The sequence below is a fragment of the Anas acuta genome, chromosome 3 (genome assembly GCF_963932015.1).
Source record: "Anas acuta chromosome 3, bAnaAcu1.1, whole genome shotgun sequence".
Lineage (NCBI taxonomy): Eukaryota > Metazoa > Chordata > Aves > Anseriformes > Anatidae > Anas > Anas acuta.
The window spans coordinates 62,575,282-62,589,502 of record NC_088981.1 but is presented as its reverse complement, the minus strand read 5'-3'; the positions used below and the strand labels follow the sequence as shown (position 1 = coordinate 62,589,502).

General features: G+C 39.3%; 1 protein-coding gene and 1 long non-coding RNA gene across 4 annotated transcripts in view; one reads left to right on the top strand and one right to left on the bottom strand.

The window, feature by feature from the left end:
- Positions 1-14,221, bottom strand: part of THEMIS (thymocyte selection associated) — a 90,742-nt gene that overhangs the window by 68,615 nt on the left and 7,906 nt on the right. For all 3 annotated transcript variants that reach the window (XM_068677492.1, XM_068677491.1, XM_068677490.1), the window contains exon 2: positions 4,315-4,473. In XM_068677492.1, coding sequence (XP_068533593.1) covers positions 4,315-4,473 — 159 coding nt within the window. The remainder of the gene's footprint in view (positions 1-4,314; positions 4,474-14,221) is intronic.
- Positions 5,861-7,459, top strand: LOC137853022 (uncharacterized). The gene is made up of 2 exons (XR_011094164.1): positions 5,861-6,427; positions 7,052-7,459. It is a non-coding gene; the product is annotated as an uncharacterized lncRNA (long non-coding RNA).

The following is a 14,221-nucleotide window of genomic DNA, read 5'->3' as shown; positions in this document are numbered from 1 at the left end:
TTTTACCGGTATTGGAGAGAAAGGAAGGCTCATAGATCACTTGTTTTGTTCTGTGGGAAAGTATGTTTTTACAGAAGAATGTTTTTACCACCTTTTTACAGAACAATATATGCAGCTCCCTTTTACTGGCTACATAGTGATAAAGCATACCCCTCTGTAGTTTTATAGGCTTCCTGTTTTCAGTCCTAATTAGATTCCTGAAGAAAAGGAGTATCCTTTTTATTCTCTCTTTTTCTTCTTGCCCAACAGAAAACTGAAAAAAAAAAAAATCAGGCTCACCTAATAGAGCAGCGAGTAGTCTTCAAGTTAAAACTAACAGAAAGACCTTCTGTCCTAGACTACCAGTCTCTGTTCCCCAAGGTAATGCAGAAGGGGATCATTTCAGTTCCCAACTTCTCTGGAGCTGACTTGGTTATCATTCCTCCACCATCCACACTTCCACCTCCTCTGCTCCAGTGACCTCTTCACATCCTGCCCCAAAGCCAAACCACCACTCTCATCTCACATCTGCTGCTTTTTTTTTCCCTCTACCAAGGATGGTGGGGTTTTCCTTCTCACCACCTTCCTAGTCTGTGCCAACCACGTTGACAGTCACAGTAAGACCTCCAGCAGATTGTCAGTCTATGTTCAGCATCACCACTGGAGAGCCATGTGTTAGCAACCACTCTAGCACAGATTCTGGGGATTGATTTTCTCATCATTCCTGTTTTGCGGGGCATTCACTTCGCTAAATGGAACTCCTTCAGACTGATAGCACTTCAACTCCTATCAGTGCCCAACCTCAGCTTTTTCACACATGCATGGCCACAGGCAAGTCTCCTGCTTTGTGGCTTGTGAAGGCTGAGAGCTCAAAGGGGTGCTTGTGCTCAGCTATGTCTGTCAGGTCCTGTAGGAATGAGCAGCAGCAGCTGTCACAGACCTCCTGAAAACAGGGAGAGCTCAGCAATATTTTTGCAGAAGAAGGAATATAACAGAACAAAATGAAATCATTTGTGCTGGCACACAGTTCAGGTGTTGTGTAAATTACCTGTCTCTGCTAACTTGTTAGTAGTGAAAATTGTAGTTCAAAATGCTGTTAGATGTAGCAATCGAAGTGTCTAGAGGAAGAGCAGATTTTTTCTTATTTTTATTTTTTCAATGTATGAGTACAAAGAATAGCCTGGCCCTCTGAGGCATGAAAAAGAGCAAATTAGAATGAGGAGAAAATGAAATAACATAGATAGCAAACTTGCAGTTGCAGCGTTTTTTCTAATGCAAAGGCCAGATTAGGACTTTATCAAGAATCTGATTTGCCAGAGCAGAAAAAAAAAATCTGTAGACTGCAAATACATTCAGGAAGACAAAGAGCAAGGATCGTTGAGAGCCAATGAGCCTGGTTCTTCTCTCAGAGAGACATTATTCCCAGAGTAACCTAAACAGGCACATGACTTGCTTACGCCAGTGTGCATACAGTGAAAAGACATATGGTCCCATCACAGGCAAATGATAACTCACAACAAAGGAAATGGAACATAACATCAAAAAAGAAGGTTTCTTTACATCAGCACTAGCAAGAGAGCCCTGTAAGTACAGTGTAAATACAGCGTCAGAGTCTAGAGACCTGTGGATGTTTTTACTGAAGTAATTCAACAGCAGTGTAAAAAATATCATTCATAATCCAGTTCTGTGCTTTGTTGTGGAAATGGGGCAAGCCAGAAATATTCTTAGACTAGCATCGTATAGTTCAGTTGGAAGGGACCTGCAAAGATCATCAAGTCCAACTGTCCCATTCAGAGTGTAGCATGTGTACATAATAAGTGACCGCTTCATAAAAGGTTAAGGGTCAAGAAGAAGAGGCTGGGACATCTTGACTTTGTAAAGCAGACTCATTCTTCAGTGAAAAAATAAACCAAACATATGACAAATTTGCCTCTTACCAAAAAGCTCTTGAATGCGCAAGGATACATATACAGAAGGAAACAAGAGAAGTGCTCCCTGTTGGGCTAATAAGAAGCGTCATTATTCCCCTCTTCAGCATTGCTGTTCAGTACCACCCATCATGTGGTGGATAACAATGATAAATTTCAGCAAAAGGAACACTGAATTTATATTTCTAGTGAAATAACTCAGTTTTCTAGAATACCAGTTGGGAGATTACATAAATATATATGTAAATTGTAGTGATTATACTGAATTTTAAAATATTCTCAACAGGGTAACAACATCCAAATGCCAAGTTGTAAAACTGATCACTTAAATGCAAACAAATCCAAATTCACCAAGTTCAAGCATTTGAAATCACAGGCGGTTCTGTTCTAAAAATCATGAGATTCAAAATTAATAAATATAGAATTAGTTTTATCACTCAGTTGTGTTGGATATTTTAGGATTCAAATGTTCAAACTCATCTGTCAAACAAAATTTAGAATATAACTTCCTATATGTATGTATATTTTAATGATGATTGTAGAAATGATAATAATAGTAAAGAAACTTGGAATACAAGTAAAAATGCAAGATATCTTGTGAGTTCACAGTATAGCAGTGCTTCAATATCTCTAGATAGCCACAAATAATTAAGATGTCTTTGATGATTACATTTGGGCCCTACCAGTACATAAAAATGACATTCAAAAAAAATCTTTTAATAAGTGGTCATACAAATGGTTCTGATTCAAAGAATAAGAAAAACATGAAAGTAAATTGAGGATCCACTAGGGAAAAGAAAATGATATATAGGACTACTTCAGAGAGAAATCTGTATTGTGGAGATGGAAAATGAAGGCACGGCAGAAGATACTTTCCTGTGGAATTCAGATGAAACATTACATTCTCATCTGTTTTTACATTTTATTTTCTTCAAGAAGTGTGTCTTGTCTCCCGCTGCAGAAAAAGCAAATGCCAGTTTGGGTGCTGGCATGACCTAAACAGTATATATGCACGTGCACACAATCTCACGTGCACTGCAATACAGTAGAGGAACATCAGTGATGTTACTAAGTCACATACTGGAAAATATCCACATTACACTTCCTTTAGCAGCATCAGCTTAGCCTCCCACATGGTCGCAGTACAATACAACTTAAATTAAATGCTTACATGCTATTTTTCTCTATAAAACTACAGCTCATTTTATAGATTAGCTAGATTGCTGGCCCAAAGTGAATTCTGGATGTGATCTCAGGCTCTTGAGGACTGCGGTACTATCATATGTGCTCTGTCCCCACATCTCTCACTCTCAGGTGTCCCATTACTTCTGTCGCAGGCACACATGGGCTCCCTCCTGCACATACCACTTCCTCTTCACACTGCTCGCTGCTTTCCAGCCTCTTCAACTCCTCTGCTGCTACTACCTCTGCTGCCTTCAAGACTCCCAGCATATGAAATGCCCTACATATCTATACTTGTTGGGTTGTGGTCCTCATCTGATGGACCAACTGACTCTCAGCTCCAGTGCCTGTTCCTCATATATCAAATCTTTACCCTTCTCTTATACTCCTAAGTACAACATTTTTCTACAAGTTTCCCAACCTGATTTGCCCCTTTCCCACACACATATAACTAATACTTCCCCCACTGCATTTCAGTCACTTCCCTATTTAACACAGCTGGGCCCTTAAAGCAGGTGAATTGAGATGAAAGCTGAATTGAATAATGAATTAGCATGACGTGTGATGAACTAAGTAGTCCAGGTGCAGTATTGTCCATTTCTCCCTGACAGGCCACATGATCGGAGGATGATATTTTCATTTTGAATATGAAGTCAGTATGAGATGCAAAATATCTTTAGTCCATGCTCCAAAATGTAGGTATTTGGGTAATTCTTTATATATTTTCCTCTAATATTGTTTCCAGGCATGTAGCAGCCACTTTGGCCACTGGAATTATAATGACTAATAATAAATAAATAAATAAAAGCATAAGAAAGTATTTGTAGTCTTTTCTATTCAAAATAATAAAATAATTATACACTAAAAATAATGGAATTATATTCTGTACACAAGGCAATGAAAATAGCTCAAAGTTTGGCAAAGTCACAAATAACTGGGAAGACAGCTTTGTAATGATTCTGACACTGTGTGACCTCAAGTATAGAAAGCATTCTTACTGAACATTATAACATTAATAATTTCTATCCAGACACAAAAGAGAACTCTAAGGGTGGAAATTTAAAAATGAGTGGATTGTGTCTTGTGCCATCTGATAAAATTGTATCCTTGACAGATGAGATGTAACCTCAAACAAATATCAATCAAGGCAGCAAATCAATAAAATGCACAAAGGTGATTATTCAGGGTTATAATTCCTCAAAAACATATTCATGAAATACTATACCAGGAAAATTTAGAGGTAATTCCACTTTGGCAGAAAACTGGCTGTCTTCATTATTCTTACAGATACTTGCTATGAGCTTATTAATTTTGAAACCAGTAACTTTAATCACTTCTCCTGTTGACAGGCAGCATTCATTTCCAAACATCTCATAGATGGAACCTGAAAAGCAAATCAAAAGAAAAGAAAAGAAAAGTGTTCAACATTTTATCACTTTTTCAAGTATCTTTCTCTCTTTGAATGAAAGTAAAAACACTTAAAATAAGTTATATGAAATATTCTTATTCTACAGTAACTAGTCAAATCTTCACTTTCTCCCCTAAAGATTATAAGAAAATTCATCTTGTGACTTTAGTGATCTTGGAAGTGATCTTCACTGATCTAGTATGCAATGTCCTTAGATGTGTGTAAGGACGTTAAGGTTTGAAGAACATGCATTTCAAAGTTGTAAAACCAAAACGTAATGAGGCTGAGCATAGACTGCCTGGGTCATAAGGAGCTGCCTCGTGAAATCAGCAGGTGGTGGAATCTGGGCAGGAAAGGTGCCTCTGCACAGCACAGGACACACCATAGAAAACAATAGACTGCAACAGAAGACAAAAACTATATACCCTACAAGGTACCCAGGGAGAGGCCAGGAGACATCAAAGTGAAATCAACATTTGAGATTTCCATAGTAACAGGAAATCTGAAGAAAGTGAAAGAAAATTGAAGGCTGGTAAATTAACAGTGGTAATCCCTGCCCGATGCTGAAACAAGCCTATTGATTCTTTCCTGGCAGAAAAGGAAAAAAAAAATAATCCTTTTTTCTTGTGATGTTCAGAAGACTGAGTTCAGGAACAAAGCAATCCAACTAAGCATCTCAGAGATTCCTCAACACAATCTGGAACTGCCGCTTGCCCTGCCAAAAATACCCTCCATTTTCCATACTAGCTGTGGTTCATCTTTGATGTTTCAGAAGTACATGTGTGTTGGGGGTGTGGAGGGTGAGGGGAATAATAAAGCAAAATCATAACAAAAGCCAAGTTATGCAGAAGAAGGAAAATTCTTCCTGGTCCCTGCAGGAGATTAGCAGAAGCTTTGAGGCACAGGATTAATTAATTATATATGAAGGCAGTGCAGCAAACACATGGCGATTAAGTCTTGTTTCAGCTACATTTGTAGATAGCATTACTTTGAACAAAAAAGCCTCTCATCAGAAATATTAACTTTAATGCTAACTTCTATTCTTCTGACGCAGTGCATTTCCTTCTATGAACTTATCAAGCTCTATCCTGAACTGATGTGGAAGTGTGGTGCTTGGAATCCCATCTCAGAATTTCATTTCCCTCATTGTGAGAAACCTTATTCTCATTCCACTCCTAATTTGTTGGTGACTGTATTCCTTTGCTCTGCTACTAACGTTGTACTGCTATTTAAAATATTTCTGTTTTACTCATTTCCATTTCTCTTTTTCCCAAAGTGCTTCCAAGGTTAATTTTACCCTGTTTCTAGTCACATTTTTAACAAAAATCTAAAAGAAACAAATTCTCTTCATCTCCTCTGACAAGACAAATTTTTGTTCCCACAATCCTCTGTGGAGAACAATCAGACTTGTTAGCATCACTGATAAGCACCAGCCTTGGGCAAAGGGGAATTGAGCAGCTTGCTCGTATTTATCTCTTAGACAAACTTTGTGGGTGGAGATCTGCAAGCTTGGTATGAGAGGTTGCTGAGGGGGGGAGTCTTGTGTTGGTGGGATAGCCCTGTTTTGGCAGCAGAACAGAATCTTGAGGGCCATGGTACCCAAGTGAAACCCTTTGCTTCATTATGTGTAAAATGAAGTTAACACCCTGAATATGCTAATGAGCTTAATGAATTATATGCTAAACATATATGACTATAGTGTTTGACTCTTCACCCAAATCATGTTAAATGTCACCCCTGGGGAGGGAATGGATAAGGTTAGGATATAATAGAGTGTTAAGAGAAAAAAAAAAAAAAAAGGAAAAAAAAAAAGAGAGAGAGAGAGAAAGGAAAAAAGAGCTGCTGGGGAGGAAGAACATGCATTTGGAAACCTAGTAGGGGCAGCTGATGGGCTGTGCTCCTTCTTCACCAAAACAGGGACACTTTCTTGGTAAGTTCTGCGCCTTCACCCTTTGGTGAGGAATACCTGGGATAGCATTTTGCCAGTACTGTTATCATATATTAGTACTATTGCAATAAGTGTGTTTATCAACAGCAATTACCAATCTATTACGTCTGTCACCTTATTAAATTCAACATTGTGAAGCTTGTTCAAAGCCTTTAGCAGGGCTTTGAAATAAACAAGTGTTTTACTCTCATAAATCCTCCTTTAATGCAACAGCTTCTAATAGCCCTTTCTTGCATCTTGTTCAGTTGAAACTCCTGTCTTTTTCTTTCATGCCTTTTAACCTAGGTAGCAAGAATGGTCTCAGGCAATGACGGATATTTAAAATCTGACCTCTGGTTATATATAGCAATCAATAATTTAGATAGCCTGTACTGAAATATTGCCATTGCCTCCAGAACTTACTTCCCACAGAAAGTAACAATCTCTACTCTACAGCTTTCCTTATAGGTGGGGGAGGGAAAAAAAAAAAAGAGGCTTTTTTTTTTTTTTTTTTCCCTAAGTGTAATATCAAAAATGCAACTATTAACCCAGCAATTTTTCTAAGGCTTACTCAATATCAGTTCCAGTCACTCTGAGTATAAGACATATTTATCAACTTTGCTACAGTGCTTTCAGGCAACAAGCACTTGCCCACCACCGTGACCTCACTGGAAGACCAACCTGAGCAAAAGTCACCTTCATATTAGCCTAAATCTCAAAGCCTGAGAAGAGCACCACAAACTAATAGGTTTGTGTCAGCACAGGAGAACAAGAGTAACATGAAGCAACCAATGGAGTTCACTCCATCAGGAAAATACGCCCAGGAAAACCTGCAAACCTTTCTGTTGCTTGTGCTATCCTCTCACAATTAAGATGGACACCAGGGAATCTCCAGCTGCTCCCCTGAAGAAGACATATAAATGTAGTTTTTAACCCTATGCAGAAGGAACCTAAGCAAAAAATCCAAATAAAAATTAAATATATATATATATAAATACAAATAAAAATAAAAGCATGTGGCAGATGCTTTCAGAAGACTGGATGTACAACATTGCCTGATTTCCCTTCCAACTGGTGAGGCCACACCTTGAGTACTGTGTTCGGTTTTGGGCCCCTCACTACAAGAAGGACATCAAAGTGCTTGAGCGAATCCAGAGAAGGGCAACAAAGCTGGTGAGGGGTCTGGAGAACAAGTCTTATGAGGAGCTGCTGAGGAAACTGGGATTGTTCAGCCTGGAGAAAAGGAGGCTCGGAGTGACCTTATCACACTCTATAGGTACCTTAAAGGAGGCTGTAGAAAGGTGGGGGTTGGTCTGTTCTCCCATGTGCCTGGTGACAGGATGAGGGGGAATAGGCTAAAGTTGCAAAAGGGGAGGTTTAAGTTAGTATTAGGAAGAAACTTTACTGAAAGGGTTGTTAGGCATTGGAATAGGTTGCCCAGGGAAGTGGTTGAGTCACCATCCCTGGAGGTCTTTAAAAGACGTTTAGATGTAGAGCTTACTGGTATGGTTTAGTGGAGGACTTGTTAGGTCAGAGGTTGGACTAGGTGATCTTGGAGGTCTCTTCCAACCTAGATGATTCTGTGATTCTGTGTAATATAGGACGAAGGGGACTACTGTACTCAGACTCTAAACTTCCCCAGAAGGCTACTTCCTTTTGCACACCAGGATGGCAATTAGCACATAGTTCTGGATTACAGTGCCACACAAATACTAACTACAGCCAAGTGAAAGAACATACTGTTTATGCATTCTTTCAACCAGTCTAGTACCAACCAGAAGATCAAGAGAGTTGCTGCCCTTTAACTATAAAACAACAATCTAGTTTTCTTATTGTAAAGATACTGCATAGTTGTTTTCTCTCCCCTCAGCCCCTGAGCAATTCAACACCGACTAACCCAGCTTTCTCTGCTAGATATTGTTACACTTCCTACCAGCAGCCTAGCTGCTGCTCTAATAAACACATGAGGAATTATCATAGCTCTCTTGCTTTAGCTGAGCTCTCTAGGATATTTTATGACAGTCAGAAAAGAGTTTGTGCAATACTTATTACATATGAGAGTGAGAGGGAGAGAAAATTGAGCAGCCTCGAAGAGAGTAGTATTCCTTTTGTGCTGAACCACCTCACTCCTCACATAAAACGCAGAAGAAATCACAAACAACCATGATATTTTGAGGTACAGGGAATCCCAAAGGACCCTGCATGATGAGCTCTGCATTACAGAAACATCAAAAAATGAGCAAAGAATTCCAATATTCTCACTCTTGAACAAATATTTGCAAAAACATGTTCAAAATGGGAGCTCGTGGCTTCCAGAGGCTTTTTTTTTTTTTTTTTTTTTTAATTCAGCACAGATTTAGACACAGTGTCTCCAGACTACCTCACTTGAAAATAGACCCCAAGAAACCATTTAGCATATTGAAAGTATCTCCACTGTCTAATTACAGGCTTCGGGCACATTTACTTTCATCTCTGCTAGTCAGCCTTCGCAAGCACTGCCTTCGATCCACCTGGGATCCGCCGTGCACCCACACGCTGGCGGTGCTACTCTGTAAGAGCACAGGCATTGAGCAGTGAGGGTTTGGTGGCCTCACTGCCTTGGGGAGATTAGTAAATAATACGGTAGATAGAGTAAAGCAAACCAAGTAACTGCTGTGAGGGGAAGAAGGGAAGAGTTAAGAGGCTGATCCTCTCCAGAAAATGCTGTGATTGATGAAGATTTAACCACTACTTCAGCCTGTATCTGCAGCAGAGTGGAAAATAAAGAAGGGAGGCAGTGGAGGGTCCTGCTTCTGGTTATGGCTGGTTCTAAAGGACTTACTACTTTCATCAGGTTTGCTTTTCCTCAGGCACACTATCTTTACTACAGATTGTACTACAGAGAGTTTGAGAAGTACAGCCCCCTCCACCACACAATAGAAAGTATAAGCAAAGCTTGCAAAAAAGTGAAAACACTTTTAAGTTAGTGGTGAGTCCGAGGTTTCAGAACCAATCTAACAGGATCCATGAGAAGAGACTAGATACACCAAACACTCAAAAACAGATGACTGAATGGCCCAAAAATTTGCCTTTGACAAAGCAAGAAAAAATTGCCAAACATGAGAAATGCAAATAACAACATACAAGGGGTGAACAACAGTCTGGCACTGTAGAGATGGCAGAAAGTCTAAAAGAGTACAAGAAAAGGGTAAAATACACAAGAAAGGAAAATCTGCACTTATAAAAGAGACAAAATACCTGAGGCAGACAAGCATATGGAGTTCAAGCTGTAGTCTACAAAAAGCATTACATGGAGCTGCAGGCTCAGTTTGAAACATCAAGGGCCAAGATAATGCATTCAGAAAAAGATGGATTATAAACATCAGACTGCAAACCACCAAGGAAAGTGCACAGAATAGACACACAGGGCTGTCACAGCACCTTAACTCCCAAGGTCTTTCATCTGAGCAAAAATGTAATGCTGGGGAAAACAAATGGATTGACATTCTAAAAGCACCAGTTCTAGGGAAAAAGAAGAGAAGAGAAGAGAAGAGAAGAGAAGAGAAGAGAAGAGAAGAGAAGAGAAGAGAAGAGAAGAGAAGAGAAGAGAAGAGAAGAGAAGAGAAGAGAAGAGAAGAGAAGAGAAGAGAAGAGAAGAGAAGAGAAGAGAAGAGAAGAGAAGAGAAGAGAAGAGAAGAGAAGAGAAGAGAAGAGAAGAGAAGAGAAGCAGAGGAGCTGGTTATAAGAGAAATAAACTGTTACATGGGTACATAATTCGCTGGTAAATCTAATGCCTAGTAATAATAACAAGGAAAGTGAACCCATTATTGTTTTAAATAAAAGAGGAACAAAGGAAAGACATATTTTTGGCATCATTAAGAAGGGAAAGGGAATTAAGCAGATAGGAAGTGTGATTTAAATCTTCCAGAACAGAGAAACGCTTTTAGCGGAGCAGATGGAGAGAGTGCCCAAGTATCCCAGGACTCGTAGGTGCAGGACAGGTACCTTTCATCTCAGAAGAGAGGCTGGATATAATGCTTGTACAACCACCAGTGGAAGTGTGTTATAGCATTTTCCACCAATTAAGGAAGTCAGAGACCCACCTTCAGTAGTGAAACTTGTCAGTAGTGATACAAGAATAGACTGACAGATAGATATGACAGTAGATAAGTATATAGATGGGTATCTATCTATATGACCATTTTCATGGGCAGTTTGTAGGACTTCAATTAACTCCTCCTTTAGCAAATTCATTTGAAATATACCAAGAGGTTGAAAGACTCTTCAGGTGAGAGGTTGGGAAAAGGATGTCTAATGGACCTAGACTGTCATTGTAAAAGCCTCCTTTTTAATAATACCAGAATTAAAAAATAAAACATAACATTTAAAATAAATAATAATAATAATAATTAAAAAATAAAAAATAAAAAAATGAAACTCTGCCATCCATACAAGATCAGATCCACTTTGAGGGGGTGCAGTTGTACATACAGTATTGATTGTAATTACATATTTCTCTGCAACTAGATTGCCTTAGTCCTGATTTTAGCCCTTGCTTGGCGGTTTGCCTGGAATAGTACAATGAAGATTACATTCAGACAAGAAAAATGTTACCTATGTGATTTGTCATATAGGCATTTACAGCAAATATTTGTGCTGATAAAAGGAAGGGAGGGAAACTGCATGGTTTTCAAAAGGGAAAATAAAAATACTTTTTCCTTTAAAAGCCACAATAATTAGTCTTAAAACACTATGAAAATACCTGCTGTGTGACAACATGACCCTGAAAGAATTTATTCAGTCTGTGTGATGTTGACCCCCCCAAAAAAATATACTAAAAAAAAAGAAAAATTAAAACTAAAATGGACCTTTTAGTGCATTTATTTGCTATTGCACATAAAAGTCACTGTGTTTTTCCCATTCAAGTCACAAAGCAAGTATAAGACATTGAAAAGTAAATCCAGTAAACTTAAGGATTGAATCTTTTTGATTTGAGAAAAATGTATGCAGTAGATTGCAAAAATAAAAATAAAAAAGCATTTTAACAGAACCCAGAATAAAGCAGTTTATTTACAGTGATCAAACAATGCCCCTGAAGGCTGTAATTAAAGAGCTTGTTGCCTTTGAAACCACCTTTTCTGGATTGCTACTTTGTTCAATAAAAAACACATTTATATCCTTTCATAAACTCATCTCTAGTTTGACAATCTGTATTAGCAACTGCTGTGATCACATCAAAGCAACCATAACAATTGATTCAGCATCTTTCTCCTCCATCTTCCCTAAAATGTTAAGCAGCCACACCAGCATCGTCCCTATCATGAGCCCTTTATTTGAGTTATTTCTTATTAAATGTACAAGAAGAGTCTTTTCATATTAAAAACAACAAGATAAAATTTAAATATAGCTAATGCATGAGATGGATCATGTCATTCTTCATGTCAGGGCATGTGACAGTACTACTGAGAGAAAAACCTTGTAATACAAGTTAGAACAACAGCACAGCAACCATCTCAGTAATATTTCTCTTTTGCTTTCCAGTAGCTTAGAGCCCCATTCGGTGACTGCTCTAGGAGTGAATGCTTCAGTGATCCTTATAGGGAGTGTTGCTCAAAATCAGATCCATGACTAAACAGCAATAATACATCACTTCTACATAACTCCCTTTAGTCACACAAGTCTGGGTGCTTCAGTGAGGAGGGCTGGGGAGAGCGATGCACACCAGACAAAAGAGGGCCATTCAGCAGAGCTGGAGCTCAAGCCCAGGCTGGCCGACTCCCAGTCCGACAGCCTGTCTGCTACAGGGTGCTGCTAAGCACTTCCAAATACCCGCTATTCTGTTTTTCAACAAAGGCCACACTTTTCTACTAATGCAACCAAGTAACTTTGCAGGCAGAACAGTAGGCATTGACTCCCTAGCCCCATGAGTTTGCATCCTTGAAGGAAAGAATTCGCCCTTTTCATCTCTCAGTAGCACCCACTGAATTCATTGTAGCTGGCAGGCTGAGATGTCTTTGAAAGAAGATCCAAAGAACCAGGAGCCTGGCTGCTTTGCAAGGAGATGACAGATCTCCTGACAAGTCTTGAAAGAGGAGAACTTTGTCCCAGTGTCCTTCTCCGAATGTTCCTTTCTCCACTATTATGTTGTCATCGGTTGCCCATATGGGTGCTGTCTTCCCAGATCAGAGGTGCCTGTGTTTCAGTGGCTGCTGAAATGATTCTGCTTTAACAGAAAGGCACAACACTCCGGTGTAGCCATTCCACTGGAATTGCAATAGCCTGCTCTCTGCTGTGACATAGCTTGGTTAAAATCAGTTTTATTAAGGCTGCTGCAGGCTCTCAAAGTAATATGAAGGGCATAATGCATCTATAATTAGAGTCAGTAAAAAAGATATCATTCTTTATGGGCATTATGTGGGGGTTAGTCAATTGTCCAGAGTTTATGCTCTTTAGCAAAAAGTGAGATATATTTTAAAGTTGCAGGGAGGAGAGTTTTGCTTAATAGCATTAATGGTATTACACTCTGCTGAAGCAGAAGGGAAAAGCAACCAGTTTCTGACAAGAGAAAGTTACGTGTCTTTTTCAGTCAAGTATTTCCCAACCACTTTAGAGGATAATCAGCATGCTGGACTTTCCCCATTGAACCCCACAAAATAACAGCTTCTGGGGAAAATACAAAGGCTGAAAATCATATACACAATGGCAGGCAAAGAATGAAGCATGCCCCAGCTTCTCTCTCCAAACCCAAGCTGTGAGAGTAGCTGCAAACCACATGAAGCTTTCATCCACCCCTTCCTTCCTACCCCTGGAAGGTGTGCCCACTGAGAGTGGGTGATCACAGCTCCCCCGTGTTCCATCCCACACGATGCTCCAGAGGCCCAGGGTTTGTGGTTGTCATGAAGGTGGCATGAGTTTGTGTACCCAGTCCCCTATCAAGTCACCCTATCAAGTGACTGAGTGACTTACTGGGTTTTCTAACAGGTCTTCTCTTTCTAAAGTGTCCTAAGCAACAAAAATCTGTACATTTGATCAGTCTGGGACAAAAATCCTCCAAGGTGTTCCATGGCTAAATTGCCATGAAGGTAAACTCCCTTCAAAAGGCTCTTTGAAAACAGGGCATCCTATCTTGATCTTATCTACTTAGGCTGCAGAGGGTCTGATTTTTGCCAGCACAAAACCATCAAAAAACAAAAGCTGTAAGATTTATCTTTAGCCATATAAAGTCAAACTTTAAATGTCAAGTGCTTTAAGCCATTTCAATCATAATGGAATTTAAAAAAAAAAAAATTACTCCTGCAGTTTCTGATTTATTTCTTTCCTGATGGGTTTATGGCTTTCTTTTTTCCTTTTTTTTTTTTTTTTTTTCTGATTCTCATCTACCCGGAGGGCTGTGTGGAAGCACAGCTTTTGTGCATGCAGTACCCACTATAATGGAAAGAGCAAGTGAAACCACAGCTCCAAATGCAACATCTTTGACCTTTTGTTAGTTTTACCCCCACCAGTTGGAATTAATGTAGTAACAAAAAGAATGTCAAAAGCTTCTTCTGAAATCACTGCCGTTTTAACAGTTTGTGATTTATTTAGTCTTATTCATTTTCTTTGCAGCATTAATTTGACTTAAGGTATGCTTATTGAAGTAGATATTTTGCAGCACATGTACTTTGTTGGACTGGGTTTAAGAAGGCTGCTTAAATTGAGTTGCAAGATCAGGCCAGAGTGTGGAGCATCACAGATAGAGCCCCAAAATGGCAACAAGTTTAAGCACCTTCCCCCACTGAGTCCACTGCATGTTGCCCCTTGACCCATTACTGTCTGCCC